Source organism: Coenobita brevimanus, chromosome 72, assembly GCF_032717465.1.
Source record: "Coenobita brevimanus isolate Jiangsu-jjx chromosome 72, ASM3271746v2, whole genome shotgun sequence".
NCBI classification, from domain to species: Eukaryota; Metazoa; Arthropoda; class Malacostraca; order Decapoda; family Coenobitidae; genus Coenobita; species Coenobita brevimanus.
Window position 1 is genome coordinate 21,931,398 of NC_137025.1, and position 21,669 is coordinate 21,953,066.

At 41.5% G+C, this 21,669-nt stretch overlaps 1 protein-coding gene across 1 annotated transcript in view; it reads right to left on the reverse strand.

The window, feature by feature from the left end:
- LOC145407073 (prostatic acid phosphatase-like) overlaps window positions 1–21,669 on the reverse strand; it is a 483,117-nt gene that overhangs the window by 223,006 nt on the left and 238,442 nt on the right. Inside the window, exon 5 of the mRNA XM_080278097.1 lies at window positions 7,054–7,174. Coding sequence (XP_080134223.1) covers window positions 7,054–7,174 — 121 coding nt within the window. The remainder of the gene's footprint in view (window positions 1–7,053; window positions 7,175–21,669) is intronic.

The following is a 21,669-nucleotide window of genomic DNA, read 5'->3' on the forward strand; positions in this document are numbered from 1 at the left end:
TTCCTTACGTCTTTATCACCTCTCTTCTTATGCAGTTTTTTGCAGTGTCCTCTTGCTGATGCTTCTCCATATGTTAAGTAATCATTTATGTCTATTTTCTCCTTTCCTGATATGCACTTATATAGCATTATCATGTCACCTCTTTTCCTTCTCTCCTGTAGTGTTGGTAGATTCAGTTTATTTAGTCTTTCTTCGTAGCTTAGGTCCCTTAAGCTTGGTATCCATCTTGTAGCGGCCCTTTGAACTTTTTCAATCTTGTCTATATGCTTTTTGAGATGAGGACTCCAGACTACTGATGCATATTCCAGGGTTGGTCTAATGAATGATGTTATTATCCTTCTTAGCATGTCATCATTTATGTATGTGAATGCTGTTCTCATATTTGCAAGCAGTGTATACATGTTCCGTACCTTCTCGCTGATGTGGTCAGCTGGAGATAGTCTGTTATTGATAATCACACCTAGGTTTTTCTCTCTTTCTGATGTGTATAGAGTTTTATTTACTAACTTATAATCCCAATCAGGTCTTTTTCCACTTTTACCAAACTTGATTACATGACACTTGTCCACATTGAATTCCATTTGCCATGTACTACTCCATTCATGAAGTTTATTTAATTCTTCTTGTAGCTCTTTACAAGAGTCTGTGCTAGTAATTCTCCTTTGTATTTTTGCATCATCTGCAAACATATTCAGATAGCTCTCATTTCCAGTGTTACTGTTTATATCATTTATATACACTAAAAACATGATTGGTGCCAGCACTGAACCCTGTGGTACTCCACTAGTCACGCACCAATGAACCACAAGGCAAATTTTCAAAAGATAAACACAGGAAAGAAGGCTCTTCTGTTGATAATAACTATAAATGTGATTATGTTCAGTGTTAACATATGACCTCAGCTCTTCTTTGAATACACAGTAACATGATTCAATCTAATGATAATGATCCAAATTTGACAAAATATAAAAGACAAGTTGGCAACTTTCATCAGTATCAGACACACAGTGATGCAGCAGCATGAATAACCTCCCCTATACTGATACATATTTATTTATTTCTATTACAGGTGGCTTTACAATAAGTGACATGCCAAATGGTTTCCTGTAAGCCAAGAAACCATTTACAATGCTGGGTGCTAACCACATAACCAAACCATACGTGCTCCCTACGTGTCAACAAGTGGGTTGGTGGAGGGTTAGTGCCCCTCCCTGTAAAACAAATAACTCAGAGTCAAATGACCACCCCTTACGGGATTATGGCGTCCGGCAAATAGACAGGTAGATAGACAGATTTTTTTTTTTTAAGAAGTTGTGTTTTACCATTTTCAAGTTCTACTTCTGTATGAAGGAATTTATGTGTTCTAAATTGTGTGTTTGTTTTAAGTTCTGCTTTGTAGGGATCAAGTACAGGCATACCCCGATATCCGGAGCATCAATAACTAGACAATCGCTACACCAAACAAAAGAAACTGGGGAACATTCCCGCAATCCGAACAGCCATTGATTTGCTAGTCCAAACACTCCGCTGCTCCCTAGCCCCTTCGCTGCAAATGGCATTCCGGAAATACTGATTGAAAGACTGCATCATCCCCTCTCTCTCTCTCTCTCTGCTCTAGGCGTGTCCATTTTCATTTTTACTTCACATAGTTTCAACTTTGTCATCACCTTCATCTTCATCTTCCCTTTCATTTTTACCTTTGTTTTCATATTCACTTTGACATTCACATTCACCTTCAAATTCACTTCTATGCTCACTTTCACTTTCACATTGACCTTCATCTTTACACTCACTTTCACTATTACTTTCATATTCATTTTCAATTTCAATTTCACCTTCACCTTCAGGTGCATCTTTACTTTCTCACTTTCATGTTTACCTTTACTATTACATTCACTCACCTTCACTTACCTTCCCTTCTTTTACATTCATAATTCTCTTCACTTTCACTTTCACCCCAAGGTTTGAAACAAATGAGTCTGAATGTGGATGTGTTGGTGCACACAGCTCTCCCCGTCCTCCCTCCATCCCCTCACTTCTCCCTCCACTCCCAACCCCCCTCCATCCCCCGTCACGCTCAGCACTGCCAGGTGTGTCTCTCTCCCCATCCCCCCACCCTCCTCCACCCCTACTTAGCGTGCTGCATGTTTGGCCCTTGCTTGTCCACTCTCACTGTGTCTGTTGTCCTGAATGCATCTCAGCATAGACTTATTGCCATAGTATGTTTGTATGTGATGTTTGATGTCCAATTTTATACCAATAGTACTGTTTATGAGGATAACAACATTACCTGTGATGTTTCTGTGTCAGTCTCTGTTGATTGAGCAAGGTATATGAGAGTTTGGTTTTGGGCCTGGAATGCATCTCTGGCTTTCCTTCAGTATCGTATGGGGAAAACTGTTTCGATATCTGGCAAATCACTGTCCGAACACTCCCACCATTACACAACACCACCGGATATCGGCGTATGTCTGTACAGTATATTAATGCATCATGTTTGATTGAAGATCCTCTTCTGTTTTTATGTAGTCATGTATTTTAGCTTATCAGGTCTGATTAAACTATTAAGTTCTGCTTTTGATAGTAAGGAGTCAAATGCTCCAGTTAGGAAAGCCTTTAATGCATCAGGTCTTTTCAAGTTCTATAACTACGGAGGTAATAAGTGTGATACCAAAATATGGTTTCACTTAACACTGGCAAAGGTTCAGTACAAGAAAATGTCTTCATAAAAGTGAAAAAAGTGATGTAAATCATAAAAATCCAATTCAAATTTATTTTATTTTTTTCTTTATCGGTGATTTCTTTCCAACCCTCAGCCAAGGTGATGGTGAAGGCTGATCTGACCAGCAACCACGGAGATTCCTTCCTACCTCACAATATAGGCTCATCAAATTTCAAATGATCCTAGAATTCTAGTTATGAGAGTGGCAGGTGAAAACAAAGCAACTACAACTACAGGCAATTTTACCAATCACAGAGAAATTCTAAGCAGTCACAGGGTTTGTGTGTCAATGTCTTAAAATCATCAAGCAATCACATTTCAGCCCATACCCTGACAAATGCAAGTGTGAGGATGCCAAAAAATGGTTATGATGGCAGTACAAATGTTGACCTGCTGCAGGAATTAACAGCCAGGGAGCAATTAGGCAGCTGTGTGCAATACCATATACTCTAGTGCACTTCCCAACATCTGATAGGGATAGCTGTGTCTGTCCAGTGCAGGAGAGGGATAAATCCATGTGGTGCCTCAGACATGCAGTGACTGGGTGACTCAACTGTCTGGTTATCCAGACGTCCCTCAACTACTCCCCTACCACCTAAAAGAGGACAGTGGACTGTAGGATAAGGGCAACTTAAGCATGAAAGATGAGTTCTGGACAAATGTGGAAGGGTGCATGGAAAAGTCTGAAAGGAATGAGAGTGTTCTTGACAGACATGAATGGAAAAACTGGGAATGTGAAGGCGGATGGAGTAGTTGGAGAGTGGGGTGTGCCTGCAGAAGTGGATGGGAATGGCAGTGCTCTAGTGGACACTTGTGCTGGGAGAGGGTTGGTGATAGCCAATACCCTCTTTAGAGACAAAGTGATCCACAGGTATACATGGCAGGTGATGAGATGGATGGGTGGGAAACTGAATGAATGGAAGGCAATGACTGATTGTGTGTGCATGGATGATAGAATGAGGTGTGTTATGGACGCAGGAGCATACAGTGGTGGGGGAGTAGGACCACCACATGGTGGTGATGGAAGTCAAGGTTCAAATGAAATGGAGAAGTAGAAGGGAAGGACAGGAGGAGGTAGTCCGTACAAGGACAGTAGAAAGGTTGCATGGATGGAAAAAAAGACAGAATATAAGATAGAAGTGGAAGAGAAAATGGGTAAATATAATCTGGAGCAGATGGGGGACGTCGAAGGTTTGTGCAAGATATTTACAGAAGAAATCTGCACAGCATGAGAAGTGGTGTGTGGGGAGAAGAGAAGACGAAAGGGGGAGGACGGAACAGCATGGTGGAATGAAGACACTAGACAGGCTGTGATGCAAAAGAAGAAAGCATATAGTGAGTGGATGAGAAACAGGGATGTGAAGAAAGTTGAGAGATGGAAGAAAGAGTTATATGCAGGGAGGAAGAGTGAGGTGAAAAGATTAGTAAGAGAGAGTAAGAAAAAAGTGAATGAGGAATTTGGAAGGCATTTGAGTGTAAAGTGGAGAATCTGTGAGAAAATGTTCTGGAAAGAGGCAAAGAGAGTTAGACAGGGTGATAAAGAAGTAAATCAGGGAGTGAAAGATAAAAATGGTAGACTGCTAGTGGAGATGGTAGAAAAAGTGACCAGATGGAGAGAGCACTTTAAGGAACTGTTGAACCCAGGGAATGAAAGTAATGCGAGTATTAGTGGATGGGGAATGGCTGAGAGATGGAGGGAGGTGAGAAGATAGGAAGAAATCAGTAGGATGGAAGTAGTGGAAGTAATGAAGAAAGTCAAATTGGCGAAACCCCAGGAAATGATGGGGTGTGCAGTGAAATGCTGAAGCATGAAGGAAAAATAGTAGTAGAATGGATATGGAAGTTGTACAGATTGGCCTGGGAGGAAGGTAGAGCCTTGGAGGATTGGAAGTCAGGTATAATCATTCCCTTGTACAAAGGAAAACGGGAAAAAGAAGTATGTGGTAATCACAGGGGCATTTGTTTTATTGGTGTAATTGGAAAAGTATATGGTAGGATACTTACTGACAGAGTTATTGACATAGTTAGGGAAATAACAAAGGAATTACTTGGAGAAGAACAGGGAGGTTTTAGGAAGGGAAAGCGTTGTGTATATCAAATATTCATTCTTCAGTCTTGTAAAAGTTTCTAAAGAGGGGAAAGAACTTGTATGCAGCCATCATGGATTTGAAGAAAGCATATGACAGGGTGGATAGACAAGGAATGTGGAAAGTATTAAGAATATATGAAGTAAATAGGAAGTTGCTGAATGCCGTGAAGAGTATGTATGAGGGGGATAAGGCTGCAGTGTGTGTGGATAGTGCATTGAGTGAAATTTTTCTATCTGAATGTTGGACTGAAGCAGGGATGTGTCATATCCCCATGGTTGTTCAATCTGTATATGGATGGGGCTATAAAAGTAGGTCAGTGGATGTTGGAGTGACCCTAGTGAGAGAGGGCAGTGTTTGGAAACTCCCTGTACTGCTGTTTGCATATGAAACTGTATTGTTAAGTGAAGACGAAGGGGAACTGCAAGGCTTGGTGAATGAGTCTGAAAGAGTGTGTAAGAAACGGAATCTAAAAGTGAATATAGAGAAGAGTAAAGTTATGGTCTTCGAGAGAAATTAAGCCACCAAATGTACAGTGAGGCAGGATGAGGAGGAAATGGAAAATGTAAGTGTGTTTAAGTACTCGGGTAGTGTGAAGAGTAAGGATGGAAGTTTAGAAGGTGAAGTGCTTGAAAGGGTACATGTAAGAATGGTTGCTGGTATGTTGAAAGCAGTGATAAGGATCCAGAAAGCAAGCATGGAAGTAAAAAAAAAATCGCTGCGTGACAGTATTGTGATACCAACCCTAACGTATGGAAATGATACATGGACCTTGTTGGAGGGACACAAGTCAAGAGTGAGAGGAGTGGAAATGAGTTATGGTATCTGAGAGGAGTATGTGGAGTTACATGGAGAGACAGCCTGACAAATGAGGAAGTGAAAGAGCATTGTGGTGTGGATGTGAATGTGACTGAAAGCGTTAGGAGAAATACACTGAGGTGGTTTGGCCACATGGAGAGGATGGAGTACGAGAGAGAGAGAGAGAGAGACTGAAGAGGGGGAGGGGGGGAGAGGGAGGGGGAGGCCAAGAATGAGATAGAGGGATGGAGTGGACAGGTACATATATGAGTGAGGGGGGTGTAAGCTGGGAGCAAGACAAAGAAATGGCATTGGACAGGGCAACATGGAGGCAATATGTTTGTGGGCACCCCTTACAGGATTGAGGCATCTGGCAATAGATAGACAGAGAAGCCTACAATTCACTGGATTCACATTTCAGATAAGCCTAAGGCCACAACAGCAACTATTATCAGTTCAAAAATATCTTTCTATAACTTACAATCAGTCTTCATCATATGCCAGGGATGTGTTTCAAATATCACAGCTAATTCTGATATGGCTGATAATGTATATTGAGAAAACCAGTAAATTCTAATATCAGATGGCAATATCTTTTTTTTTTTTTTTTTTTTTTTTTCAATCATTACCTTCCATTCCCCCTACCTCACTCCTTCCCTCCCTTCCTCCTGTTTTTCCCCTTCTTTCTTCCTTTCCTTTCTTTTCTCCTTTCATTCCTCTTCTCCCTCCCTTTCTATTTTCCTTTTTTCCTGCTTCTTTCCATTTCTCTCCTTTCATTCATTCCCTCCTTCACATCTTTCTCCCTTTCTTTCCTCTCCCTCCCCCTCACTCTACTCTCCTCCTCCATTCCTTTCTCCCTCCCTGATCCCTTCCTTCTTTCAAATCTTCTCTCCCTCCATCCCCCCATTCCTCTCTCCTCCTTCCTTCCTCTTCCACATTTTTCCCTCTTCCTTTTGCTCCCCCCTCCCATCTTTTCTTCCTCTCTTCCCTTCCCACTCAAATTCTCTCATCTCCTTCCTCCCTTCCACAGACCTTTCATTCCAGGAAGAAGGTGCAGAAGACTGCCTTTTACCTGCCTGAATATTCAGTAATAGCTACAAGCTACATCAGCATGAGTATAATATTGAGTTGCTACACACCTAATTACTGATAACATTAAGGCCACCAATGGTCTCCTTCATAATTAACCTGTACTGTTATCAGTAATGTAGTTCTGTAATGGTAGATAACTGGTCACATGTTGACACTGCATTTACTGCTAAAAGTTACAACAAAAACAAATTCCTACAGTCTGACAAAGAGGTTTCTCCAGGGAAGCTCTGGATAAAATGGACAGAGTTAAACTATGATGCTTCTAATACTTTCAATAAAGAAGGCAAGAAGAAATTCCTTTCTTGAATAAAATAAAACAGTATCTTTTCCCCAGTTCACAACACACCCACTCACCTGCCCTCAGTCGTTTCAACTCCAATGTCATGGCAGCCATCTTGAAGCTAAAAGCTGCAACATCCTTCATCCTTGAAAGAACCTTCATGGCCCACTCTGGCACTGTCAGGTTGTACTTCATCTGTTGTATAAGAGAAATTATTCTCTTAAACCCAAAGATGTCATTTTTATTTTATTCTTGTGCCCTCACCATCCACTCACTCAATGTAGTGCTACTCTCGGATGCCTGCCCATTCCTCTCTTTCTTCCTTCCTTCCTCTTCTGTCTATCATTCCTTCATACTTTCCTCTTCCCCCTGTCTAAGGGTATTCTACACTTGAGTGACAAGCCAAATGGTTTCCTGTACACCAGGACACCATTTACTATGCTAGGCGGCAGCCATACAAAAAAATTATGGCACCTGGTGGTTTAGTAGGCAATTATGGTGCTCAAATTGGATTGAGCCAGTGCAGGTTTACATCCAAGGGGTGGTTGGGATTTACTGTTCATGTAAAGCCACTCACAGATGAGTTAGGCTGATCACTCTCATCTTAAATGTCAGGACCAACTTGCCTAGCCCCAGGCTCCTATGCTCCTCGTGGGGCAACACTGGATTAGATGATGAATGAATGAATGAATGAATGAATGAATGCATAGATATTTAGTTCTAGATGAATTTAAGAAGGATATTTTATATCTGATCAGCTGATCAGGCCAGGTGAGGGTAAGGGGATGGGTCCATTATGATGTGGCAGAGGTAAACCAGCTCTGCTGTCGGGCCCTGCTGCGGCTGTCACTGATTGCACTGAGCAGCTGACCCTCGTGCAGTGTGGTGCGGTGAGGATCCATCCTTTCTCCCTTTGGGGCTAAGATGCAAATGTGTGTGTGTGTGTGTGTGTGTGTGTGTGTGTGTGTGTGTGTGTGTGTATTTACCTATTTGTAGTATACAGGAATTGAGCAATGCTCGTGTTGTCCTGTCTCCATATCCACATTTATCAAGTCTACCTTTACACACATGAATGTTTTTCTCATGCACCGCTTCTTTGTCTAAGTCGTTCCAAATATTTAAGTATTTACCTAATATACCTAATTGTGATATACACGGAATGTACTATGCTCGTGGGTTTCCGTCACTGTTTCTCAATAAGTCAAATTTAGCTTTAAACTTGTTTAAGTTTTTAGACTGGACAATCTCTTTGTCCAGGCTATTCCATAAGTCTATACTTCTGTAAGGAAAGCTATATTTATTGATATCCTTCAAGCAGCTTGACTTTTTCAATTTCATTCTGTGTCCTCTTGTTACTCGCTTATCCCATACAAACAGATCTTCTTTGTCAATTTTATCTACTCTCACCATGGTCCTGAACACTGCAATCATGTCTCCCCTCTTTCTCCTTTCCTCTAAGGAAGGGAAATCCAGCTTTTCCAGCCTCTCTCTGTATGACAGGTCTGCCAGACTGGGGACCATCTTGGTTGCTGTTCTTTGTATTCTCTCAATCTTGTTTATATCTTTCTTTTTGTGTGGGGACCACACTACCGCTGCATATTCTAACCTGGGGCGGATCATGGCCACTATCAATTTTTTCATCATCTCCTCATCCATATAATGAAATGCTACTCTTATGTTAGTCAAGAGTTTATAAGTCTCTCCAACTATCTTGTTAATGTGCTTTTCTGGTGACAAACTATCTTGGACCAGCACTCCTAAATCTTTCTCTTCTCTCCTTTTTCTGATTAATTCATTATCCAACAAATAATTCAGTGATGGCCTCCTGGTACTTTTACCCATTTCCAATATTTTACATTTCTTTACATTAAATTTCATTTCCCACGTCTGGCTCCAATCATGTATCCTATCCAAATCCTTCTGCAGTATTTTACAATCCTCCTCAACCTCTACTGTCCTCAAGATCTTTACATCATCAGCAAACAGACTTGCATAACTGTTCACTCCATCTACCATATTATTTACGTAAATCAGGAACATTACTGGCGCCAACACTGAGCCTTGAGGGACTCCACTTGTTACTTCCCTCCATCCAGACATCCTATCCTTTATTACCGTCCTCATTTGTCTGTCTCAAAAAGTCTCTCATCCATTCCAGAAGTTTCCCCTTCAGTCCTCCTATATATTCTAGTTTCCACATTAGTCTCTTATGAGGTACCTTGTCAAAGGCCTTCCCTAAGTCTAAGTACACACAATCCACCCAACCATCTCTCTTCTGTACCACATCAATCGCTCTTGTGTAAAAGCTCAACAAGTTAGAAACACATGACCTTCCACTTCTGAATCCAAACTGACATTCAGCCAAAATATTTTCTCTTCCAGATATTTTATCCATCTGTCTTTCAGGATTCTCTCACACAATTTTGCGACCATGTTGGTTAGAGACACTGGTCTATAATTCAGGGGTTCTTCCCTGTTTCCTACCTTATAAATTGGTACCACATTTGCCCTCTTCCATTCTTGAGGCACTTTCCCCTCTTCCAGGAAGCACACGATTAAACTGTGAATTTTATCCGCCAGTTGTTCTCTGCATTCCTTCAGTACCCAATTAGAAATTCCATCAGGTCCTGGGGCTTTCCTTACATCTTGAGTTTCCAGTAATTTATACACTTCCGGTACCTCCACTTTTATATCTTTTATCACCAGAACATTTCTAATCACTCCCTCCCCTTCCACAAGCTCCTTCTCTTTAGTGAAAACTGACTGGAAACATTTGTTCATTATTTCTGCTTGCACTGCTGCATCCTTATAGACCTCTCCTTCTACTTTCAGTTTGGTGATTCCTTCCTTTTGTTTCAGTTTGCCATTAACAAATCTATAAAACAGTTTGGGTTCATCCTTGCATTTGTCTATTATACCTTTATCAAAATTCCTTTCTTCTTCTCTACGTATTCTTGTGTATTCATTTCTTGTTCTTTTATATTCTTCCTTTGTTCTGTTGTTACCTCTCTTTCTCCAATTGTTCCACGCCTTATCTCTCTCTTTTTTGCTATCATACACCTTCTATTAAACCACTCCTTTTTCCTGTTTTCTTTCCCTCTTACTCTTGGTACAAATTTTTCCACTCCCAAATTATAGAGGTCTAGAAAGATATCCCACTTCCTCTGTATCTCTCTTGATTCTCTGAATTTTCTCCAATTCGCATTTTCAAAAAAGTTTCTCAATCCTGTAAAATTTGCTTTCCCAAAGTTGTAGCTTCCCTGCCTATGAAGCTCATCTCTTGGCTCGAGGTTCCCTATTAATATCTGGAAATCAATGACCACATGATCACTTTTTCCTAAAGGACAGAGATATTTCAATGATTCTATTACATCGGGTTCTTTGGTAAACAGTAAATCTAGCCTTGCTGGTGTGTCCTCACCTCGAAACCGTGTCTCTTCTTTGACCCACGAATCCTCGCCGCCTCCCGAGTACCATTCCTCCCAGTTCACCTCTTTACAGTTAAAGTCACCCATCAAAATTATATTATTGCTCTTCTCAATTATTTTTTGTAAATAGCTAGCCATATCTGACAACATCTCCTGGTATTCGTCATCCTTCCATTCTCTTGTCTTTGGCGGAACATACACTACCGCCATATCTCTCTTAACATTCTCTCCAGTTTCTAATTTCATATATATCACTTCAGTCCTGCTTTCTCCTATTTCCACAGTATCTACATTTATGTTGTTCTTCACCGCTATCAATCACTCCTCCTCCCATTTTTTCTCTTCTGTCTTTTCTCCACAGTTTGTATTTACCATCTCCCAAATGAACATCAATATCTTCTCTTAATTTGGTCTCTACAAAGCACATGACATCAGGTTTATGTTCTCTCAAGAAATCATTAATTTCGATCCTTGTCGATATGAAATCATCAACATTAGTATATATCACCTTCAAATTATTTTTGATGTTTTTAATACTCTCTTCTCTCCTAGTCTCTGTCCGTACCACTTCCTCAACTTCTAATTTTTCACAGCCATCCCCCTTAGTTTCCTTCACTTCTATTTCCTTAAATACCACTTCCTTACTTTCATATCCATTACTCTTCAAAAAAAAAGTATTACATTCTTCCTCTGTCCTCTTATCATTTTTTTCCTTTACATCTTCTTTCAATGATTTTAAAACTTCTCTTTCTTCTTCATTCAAATCTTTTCTTATTATAATAATTTCCCTCTCTGCCTCTTTGCTTAATTTCCAGGTCACTTTAAGTATATCATTTACTACACCTTCTGATGTAAACTTGACTCTCATTGGTCTTGTTTCCCCTTTCTTATAAGGCCCTATCCTCCTTACTTCCTCAATTTCTTTTACCCACTTGTCTCCTTTGGGGTCAATCTTGCCTAATATTCCTCTCACCAGGTTCATGTCTCTCTCGAGTCTCACGAACCTAACCGTTTCTTCCTCTTCCCTGTTTCTAAATATTACCACACATCTGTTCCTTTCTACAGTTTCTCTCACTATTTTCTCTTTTTTCTTCAGTATTTTCACTACATTTTCTTCCATTGTTTTCTTGTTCATTTCCCTTTCTTCTTGGATGATTTCTCTTAAGCTGACCACTTCTTTCTGTTCTTCTTCTACGTGTGCCCACTTTGCCTTATGTTCTTCTAATACACTACTCACCTTCTCCGTTTTATTAGTACTCTCTTCTGGTTTCCTCCTCAATTCGACATTTTCACGCTTCAAATTTCTAATCTCTTCATTCGCTGTCTCATTGGACTGGATCAGATTCTGTAAGGTAGTCTCCGTATTTTCAGACAAATCCTTTATCACTAGATTCTCTACTTTCTTTTCAAGTTCACTAATCCTCATAATTAATGTTTTAACCAGGTCCATGACATTGGTATTTCTATCAAATCCTGGAAATTCGAGTCCCTCAGTGTTTACATTTTCGGCCATGTTTCATGTTGGTTAAAGTACCAAAACAGCTGTTACCGAAGAATACTACAAACATTCATGTATACTCTAGCCAATAAATCTTTACATTTTAGGTAGTCTATTAACTTTCATTATTTTAAATTAAAAACAAGAACTTAGGAGACAGCACAGACAAAATTCCTGAAACTACTTAAGGTTAGCAGCAATGGCTGGGACGTCTGCTCCCTCTGGCTGTTCGTTCGTGTGTGTGTGTGTGTGTGTGTGTGTGTGTGTGTGTGTGTGTGTGTATTTACCTAATTGTATTTACCTAATTGTGATATACAGGAAATGAGCTACGCTCGTGGGGTACTGTCTCCGTTTCTCAATTAGTCAAATTTAGCTTTAAACTCGTTTAAGTTTTTAGACTGGATGACCTCTTTGTCCAGGCTATTCCACAGCTCTATACATCTATAAGGAAAACTATATTTCTTGATATCCTTCACGCAGCTTGGCTTCTTCAGTTTCATCCCGTGTCCTCTTGTTACTCCATTATCCCATAAAAACAGATCTTCTTTGTCAATTTTATCTACTCCCATCATGGTCCTGAACACTGCAATCATGTCGCCTCTCTTTCTTCTAAGGAAGGCAACTCCAGCTTTTCCACCCTCTCTCTGTATGACAGATCTGACAGACTGGGGATCATTTTGGTTGCTGTTCTTTGTATTCTCTCAATCTTCTTTTATATTTTTCTTTTTGTGTGGGGACCACACTACTGCTGCATATTCTAACCTGGGACGAATCATGGCCACTGTCAATTTTTTCATCATCTCCTCATCCATATAATGAAATGCTACTCTTATATTAGTCAGGAGTTTACACGTCTCTCCAACTGTCTTGTTAATGTGTTCTTCAGGTGACAAACTGTCCTGGACCAACACACCCAAATCTTTCTCTTCTCTCGCTTTTGTGACTGGTTCATTACCCATCAAATAATTCAATGATGGCCTCTTGGTACTCTTACCCATTTCCAATATTTTACATTTCTTTGCATTGAATTTCATTTCCCACGTCCGGCTCCATTCGTGTATCCTATCCAGATTGTCCTGCAGCATTTTACGATCCTCCTCAATCTCTACCTTCCTCAAGATCTTTGCATCATCAGCAAACAGACTTGCATAACTGTTCACTCCATCTACCATATTATTTACATAAATCAGGAACATTACTGGTGCCCTGTGGGACTCCACTTGGTACTTCCCTCCATCCAGACATCTTATCCTTTATTACTGTCCTCATTTGTCTGTCTCTCAAAAAGTCTCTCATCCATTCCAGGATGTTCCCCTTCAGCCCTCCTATATGCTCTAGTTTCAAAATGTTTCTCATCCATTCCAGGAGGTTCCCCTTCAGCCCTCCTATATGCTCTAGTTTCCACATTAGGTCTCTTATGGGGTACCTTGTCAAAGGCCTTCTCCAAATCTAAATACACACAATCCACCCAACCATCTCTTTCCTGTAGCACATCAATCGCGATTGAGTAAAAACTCAAAAAGTTGGAAACACATGACCTTCCACTTCACAATCCAAACTGACTATCAGCCAATATATTCATCTCTTCCAGATATTTTATCCATCTACCTTTCAGAATTCTTTCGCACAATTTTGCGACCATGTTGGTTAGGGACACTGGTCTATAATTCAGGGGTTCTTCCTTGTCTCCTCCCTTATAAATTGGTACCACATTTGCCCTCTTCCACTCTTGAGGGACTTTCCCCACTCCCAGAGAACACACAATTAAACTGTGAATCTTATCTGCCAGTTGTTCTCTGCATTCCTTCAGTATCCAATTAGAGATTCCATCTGGTCCTGGGGCTTTCCTTACATCTTGAGTTTCTAGTAATTTATACACTTCCTGTACTTCCACTTTTATATCTTTTATCACTACATTTCTAGTCACTCCCTCCCCTTCTACAAACTCCTTTTCATTTGTGTAAACTGACTGGAAATGTTTGTTCATTATTTCTCCTTGCATTGCCGCATCCTTATAGACCTCTCCTTCTACTTTCAGTTTGGTGATTCCTTCCATTTGTTTCAGTTTGCCATTGATAAATCTATAAAACAGTTTGGGTTCATCCTTAAATTTGTCTATTATATCTTTTACAAAATTCCTTTCTTCTTCCCTGTGATTTCTTGTGTATTCATTTCTAGTTCTATTAAATTCTTCCTTTTTTCTGTGGTTACCTCTTTTTCTCCAATTGTTCCACGCTGTGTCTCTCTCTTTTTTTGCTATCATACACCTATTAAACCACTCATTTTTCCTGTTTTCTTTCCCCTTTACTCTTGGCACAAATATTTCCACTCCCAAATTATAGAGGTCTAGAAAAATACCCCACTTCCTCTGTATCTCTCTTGTTTCTCTGAATTTTCTCCAATCTGCATTTTCGAAAAATGTTCTCAATCCTGTAAAGTTTGCTTTCCCAAAGTTGTACCTTCCCTGCCTATAAAGCTCATCTCTTGGGTCCACGTTCCCTGTTATCATCTGGAACTCAATGACCACATGATCACTTTTTCTAACAGGGCACAGATATTTCAAGGATCCGATTACATCGGGTTCTTTGGTAAACAGTAACTCTAGTCTTGCTGGTGTGTCACGTCGAAACCGTGTCTCTTCTTTGACCCACTGTGTCATCACATTATTCATTGTTATATTTAATAATATAGTGCCCCACGAATCCTCACCAACTCCTGAGGTCCATTCCTCCCAGTTCACCTCTTTACAACTGAAGTCACCCATTAAAATTATTCATTCATTCATTCATTGCCAGATGCCAAGTATCCCAAACGGGGTGCCCAAGGGCTCAGAGTTAATTGTTTTACAGGGAGGGGCACTAATCCTCCACCAACCCCACTTGACACGTAGAGATGCCAACAGCATCTGGTGTTCCCAGGCGGTCACCCATCCAAGTACTAACCAGACCCAACGTTGCTTAATATATATACAGTAATCACTCCAATATCCGGATCAATAGAGCCATCGGTAGGTTCGGATATTGGTTTTGTCCGGATATTGGGCCCCAGCTTATGGACTTGTACTTACGGACCCTAACACAGAGAAACACCTATACAACTCCCTCCGGACATGCATAGCACCTATTTAACACCCAAATCACACCAATAAGGCACATAAATGACTGAAATAAATGCAATAGACACATAAAATGTGGGTTTAGAAGTATGTTCATACATTAATAAACATTCTGGTACTTATGGACTCTAACCGAACCTAACCTAACCGAACCTAACCGAACTCTGAAAAACACATTCCTACTGCACATGCATGAGGTAAGTTTAGTATGGAAAGAAGTACAGTATGACACTTTCTGGTAAGTATAGTATGGGAAAAAATACAATATGAAACATTCTGGTAAATATAGTATGGAAAATAGTACAACATGAAACATTCTGGCTACTTACAGCAAGTCCCTGGCCACCTCGATGAATAACCGCCTCCTCTCGGACTCTGACAGTAAGAACGATTTCCTGAAGCACTTGCACTACACTCTTCCTGAAGTCTTGCACTGAACTTAGTCACTAACACACAGAAGTCTGTTCTTTTCACAGTGTTCACTTTAGTCCAAATAATGTTCCATTAAATTTAAGTGTTGCACATTAACTTTTCCCAAGTTTTTTTAAGTTTCCAAAGCCAAAACAAAGAAGGTTAGTTACGTTAAATTTCTTTTCTACTTAGTCTTTTCTCCCAACTTGAAAACCTTAACACAACACACCGTTTTTTCACTGCACAACACTCAAAATTCCCGTGTGGTCTAGTGGAGAAGTTCTTGCTGTTTATTCACTGTCAGAGCCCGAGAGTATCACTGGCAGGCGTCCAAGGGGTGCATCGGTGGGTAGTGGTGATGGCGTACCGACTACAGAAGACTCTGAAGACAGCCGCAAACTCACGTCGAGCGGTGACTCCACTGTAGCTGATGTGCTGGGCTGTGGCTCGGAGCATGAGGGCCTGTCTTGGGGAGGCAACAGAGTGGAACCAGGGCTTGGCACAGCGGGGTCACGGGCCTGAAAAAACTGTCAATCGTTGACTGACGCAAGGACCGACGATTCTGGCGATTGATGATGCGCTGCCGGAAAGCACGCACTTCCTCCACGAGTCCCAAGGGCCCCATCTCCCTGTCGCAGTCCGGGTGTTCCAGGTAGTCTAGGACGAACTCTAGATGTTCCCGGAGTGCGCTCAGCTTGGGGATGGCTGGAGTAGTGTCCTGCTGGGCGGAGTCTGCATCATCATCGCCTTCGTCGTCGGAATCTTCAAGTTCGGGACTGACACCAGCAACCGAAGACGCGATCTCGATATCAGACAACGTCTGATACCCAGGATCGCCCTCGTCGTCGTCCAACCACTCACGAACATCGTCCACATCAACATCGTCGCCGTGCGTACGTAGCCGTGCATGGAAGTCATCCACGTCAAACCCTAGGAAATCGTACTCCACATCTGTTCCGAGAAGCAGACGAGACCAACCATTTTCAAGAGTTTTCACAGGGACTTCCTTCCATGCACTAGCCCAGTTGTACAGCGCAGACTTGATGTTGTAGCGGCGAAGGTTTTCCAAAGTCCGCTTGCCTCGAGTGTCACGTCCTTCCCTGCGCTCGTCCTCGTCCTCGAGAACCACCATCACCTCGTCCAGGAACTTCCGACGGTACAGGCGCTTTGTTGCCACGATCACTCCTTGGTCCATTGGTTGAATGAGAGCAGTCGTATTAGGTGGCAGAAACATGCACCTAATACGGCCATTCTCAGCAACCAAGTCCTTGTCGCACGGGTGGGCAGGTGCATTGTCGAGGAGAAGGAGAGCCTTTACCTGGTCGCGAGGAATTCCCAGTGTCTTCGTCTGGTAATGTATGACCTCCTTGACGAAGTGATGGTGAAACCAGTCTTTGAAAATCACAGCTGTGAACCATGCTTTCAAAGAATGGTACCATACGACAGGAAGGACATCCATCACCCCACGAAGGCACCGAGGCTGCTTTGCACGGCCAACAATAACGGGCTTAAGCCGGTGCATGCCGTTAGCATTGGCACAACACAAAGCAGATATCCGTTCCTTAGAAAGCTTGCGGCCAGGTACACGCTTCTCCGTCTCATCGGCGAGAGTGTTCGTTGGCACCGAGCGATAGAATAGGCCAGTTTCGTCAGCGTTATAGACTTGACCGAGAGTGAGGCCCTCCCTGTCGATCAAGCCTTTCACCTTGTGCCGAAACTCGTCCACTCCATCCTCGTTAGCGTCCAATGCTTCGCCATGTGCTTTACGGTTAGTAAGGCCATGTCGCAACTTGAACGCGAAGAGCCAACCCTCGGATGCCTTGAAGTCTAGGGCGTCGTGAAGCCTTGCAAACTTCTCAGCAGCAGCCTTCAGCTCCGTTCCACGTACCATCACACCAGCTGCACGTTGCTGTCGATACCAAATCAACGTGGAGCGGTCGATCTCTGCATACTTGGGAGTAAACATAACCTTCCTCTCCACGTTGCGTTTGCTTCTCGACGAGAAGTCAGCCGTGTACTGCATGAGCTTGTCTCGGGAACGCTTGATATCAAACAAAGTCGACCGGGCCAGGTTGAACTCGCGGAGAATGCGAGAGGAAGACCAACCCGCATCAACCTTCTCCAATATCTCCCGTTTCTTCTCCAGAGTCAACACCACTCTCTTCCTTTTCTCAGGAGGCGGGGCCATCATCACACACACTAAGAGTAGGGCAGAGAGCAGCAGGAGGCCTTGCAGCAAGTACGGCACCACCACAAAAGCGAGCACGTGGGCAGCCATGACGAAGAGCGTAGGTCTTGTCGCGGTGAGAGACAGGCGGGAAGTGGGGAGGATGCAGCGGCGCTCTATCGGACGTCGGAGGAATGACGAACCAAAACAATGCTCTCACGCGGCGCGCGGCAAGTTCAAATTACGGACGGCAAAAAATCGATTTTTTTTTCCAATTTTTTTGGATTTTCGGACCATTTTGGGAATGTTTGATCCCAGGACGATAAGGTTCGGTTAGTGGGGATGTTCGGTTATTGGGCGTCCGGATATTAGAGGGATTACTGTATATATATATATATATATATATATATATATATATATATATATATATATATATATATATATACTGTTACATAGCCTATGATTTCATCATCCTTTGTGTAATTTTAACGCACAGTATGCTGCATGTTTGATCACGAGCGTGTTCTGCCTCAGTTCCCCCCTTCTACCGTTATAGTAGAGTGAGTCATCATTTCTGGATTTCAGAGCAGGATTGTCAACTCTTTGTCCCCATGGCTTCATTTGCGCGTCCTTCTTACAAGTTGTATCAAGCTCTGCCGGCCCCTATATAATGAGCTCAGTCTCTGCATCATTGCCACTTAGATCTGCTCCTCATTTTGTTCACATCTCTGTCCTCCCCTGTACAGTTATTATTATTGTGAGTGCTCAAGAAATCTCCAAACATCTAGCAGCTGTGTGTAATTTGACTATAACTGTTGTTGCATTTTTTCTTGTACTGTGTAGCATAAGATTAATTCTTAGGCCTAGTGAGGTTTTTGTAATTTATGTAAAGGTTCTTTACGTTAGTCATCACTGATATTATTTTGTATCTGTAATAATTTATCTTGCATTAACTGAGCATTACCCAGTGTATTTTCATTTTATCAGGGCTGACTTAGGTAAATTTACTCTTGCTAATTTCGTGTTAATAGAGGCTATTTGCAGTTAACCATATATTTAATTGTTTTTGCCGTGACATTATCCTTATGAGTCCTGAATGTTTTGTTGTTAGTTTGAGCATTAAACTTTAACTTGTAATTTTACCAAACTCTTTGTTTTGAACCTGGAACTTTACGGGACAGTAGTGATTTTTTAGTGTTCTCACTTAAAGTGTACATTATCTTTTTCTGTTCCGTAACATAAATTTGGCGACCTCTCATCAGGATATTCAGGATATTATCAGAAGGATATTGCTTGATATTTTGTATCTGTTACTTATTCATGATGTCTACTATTACTACACTTGATGAAGCCAAAGATTTTTTGTCAAATGTGCAAACAGTGTGTGATGTAGAAAACAGAACAAAGAATGAACTTACGCTTGTTGCTCAACAATTGGGAATTGCTGTTCGCTCTCATCATTCTAAAGATCAAATTGTTGACATGATTAATGAAAGCTTGTTTAATGTAACTCCTCCAAATTAGCAAACGCAGATTGAATTAGCCAAGTTACAGCTAGCCCTGCAGGAGGCTCGTGCTAAGGAGGCTGAATTTCAGGCAAAAGCTCGTATTCAAGAGGCTGAGTTTCAGGCAAATGCTAAGGAGGCTGAGTTTCAGGCACAAGTTGAACTTGCTAGGATTCAGGCAGACCATGAGTATCGCATGAAACAAGGTGGGACTGGATCATCTAGCTCTGATGATTTTGATTTGGCTAAAAATGTTAAACTTGTCCCTCTTTTTAATGAATCTGATTTAACAAAGTACTTTCAGTTGTTTGAGAGGGTAGCTACAGGTTTTAATTGGCCCAAGGAGTATTGGCCAGTACTCCTTCAAACTGTTCTCACTGGTAAAGCTCAAGTAACTTATGCATCTTTGCCTCAGGATCAATCTGATAATTATGATGTAGTTAAGAGCTTGATTCTTAAGGCCTATGAGCTTGTTCCTGAAGCTTATAGAGTAAAATTTAGGACAACTTATAAGCAAGATAAGCAATCCCATGTTGAGTATGCAAAAATCAAAGAAGATCTGTTAGAGCAGTGGTTAAATTCTAAGAATGTGGATTCTGATTTTGACAAATTTAAGCAGATGATTTTGCTGGAGGACTTCAAAAGGTGTATTTATAAAGATGTAAGCCTATATCTTGATGAGAGAAGAATAGATAATTTGTCTGATGCTGCAGTTTTAGCTGATGAATATGTTCTCACTCACAAGAGATATTCGAGAGAAAGAAGGAAAGCTGAGAGTAAGTACGTTCCCTCTACTCAGAGTACAGGTAACAGGAAAGAGAATAATGATGATGTTTCTCAGGAAGTAAATACCAGCTTCACCTCTAGATTTCAGAGAAGTAAATGTACTTATTGTAGTAAGCTTGGTCATACTACGGAGAAATGTTTCAGGAGACAGCGTAATGTGAACAAAAAGGAGTCTTTAAATATTCAGTCAATTGGTCTAGTGTCCACGCTTGAGAGTTCCCAGAATGCTTTAACTGAGTTAACTGAACCTGCTTTGAGGGGTAACTTAAATTCTCATGATGGAGCTCCTCTTTTGAGCAGTAACATGGGTGACACTCTCAAGAGTTCATGTGCTAATTTCCTGTCTGATGGTTTTGTCAGTCCTCTGGACAGTAATGACAGGAAATCAGTTAAAATATATCGTGATACAGGTGCTTGCCAATCCCTTATGCTGACCAGTGTTCTAGGCTCTAATGTTAATTCCTCTGATGAAACTGTAATCTTACAAGGTGTAGGGAATAATTACTTCTCTGTCCCTCTGTGCAGAGTGAATTTAGAGTCTGGTTTTGTTAATGGTTCCGTTATGGTTGGGTTGGTTGAGACACTCCCAATGTCAGGTGTAACTTTCTTACTTGGAAATGATATTGGTGGAAGTCAAGTGTGTCCAGCTCCTCAGTTGTCTAGTGAGCCAGTGGCTGCGTCCCAGGATTGTGATGTCCCTGATGTGTTCCCTGCATGTGCTGTCACTAGGGCTAAGTCTAAAGTTACTGATGATTTAGAGGATAATGATGATGTTATCCTAGCTGAAACTTTTCTTGCTAATTTGGACCACTCACCAGATGAGGCAGTACCCCGTAGTGTTGATAATTTATCTCGTCAAGAGTTGGTTGAGTTGCAGGTTGCTGACCCTGAGTTGAAAGGTCTAGCTAACTCTGCTTACAGTGAAGAAGAGTCAGCCGGTGCTTCTACTTGTTATTATATAAAGGCAGGAGTACTTATGAGGAAGTGGAGACCCCCAACAGCATCAGCCGACTGTGAATGGGAGGTTGTATATCAAGTTGTCATCCCTGGTGTTTGTAGGCTGGATATCATTAGAGTGGCTCATGATTCCAGTTTGGCAGGACACCTTGGAGTGAGGAAGACTGTGGCAAGCATTTTGAAACACTTCTATTGGCCAGGTATCTTCAGGGATGTTTCCTGGTATTGTAAGTCTTGTCACACCTGTCAAGTTGTGGGGAAGTGTAATCAGACCGAAAAGGTTGCACCTCTAGTTCCCATTCCTCCTTTTGAGGCACCTTTCACCCGTGTGTTGGTGGATATTGTGGGCCCTCTTCCTAAGACTTCTTCAGGATTTTCTAATGTGTTGACCCTGATTGATATGGCTACTCGTTATCCTGAAGCCATTCCACTTAGAAATATCTCAGCAAAGAACGTGGTTAAGGAAATGCTAGGGTTCTTCACAAAGTTTGGTCTGCCCAAGGAGGTACAGTCAGACCGGGGAAGTAATTTCATGTCGAATGTTTTCAAGCAATCTCTGAAAGAGTTGGGCATCACCCAGATCACGTCTTCAGCTTACCATCCCCAGACCCAAGGAGCGTTGGAGAGATATCATCAAACACTCAAATCGATGCTCAAGATATACTGTTTGGAACATCAGAAAGACTGGGATAAAGGTCTTCCATTCGTTGTGTTTGCCGCAAGAGAATCTCCAAATGAATCACTGGGCTTCTCACCTTTTGAACTACTGTTTGGCCATGAAGTAAGAGGACCCCTTAAGCTACTCAAGGAATGCTGGCTGTCG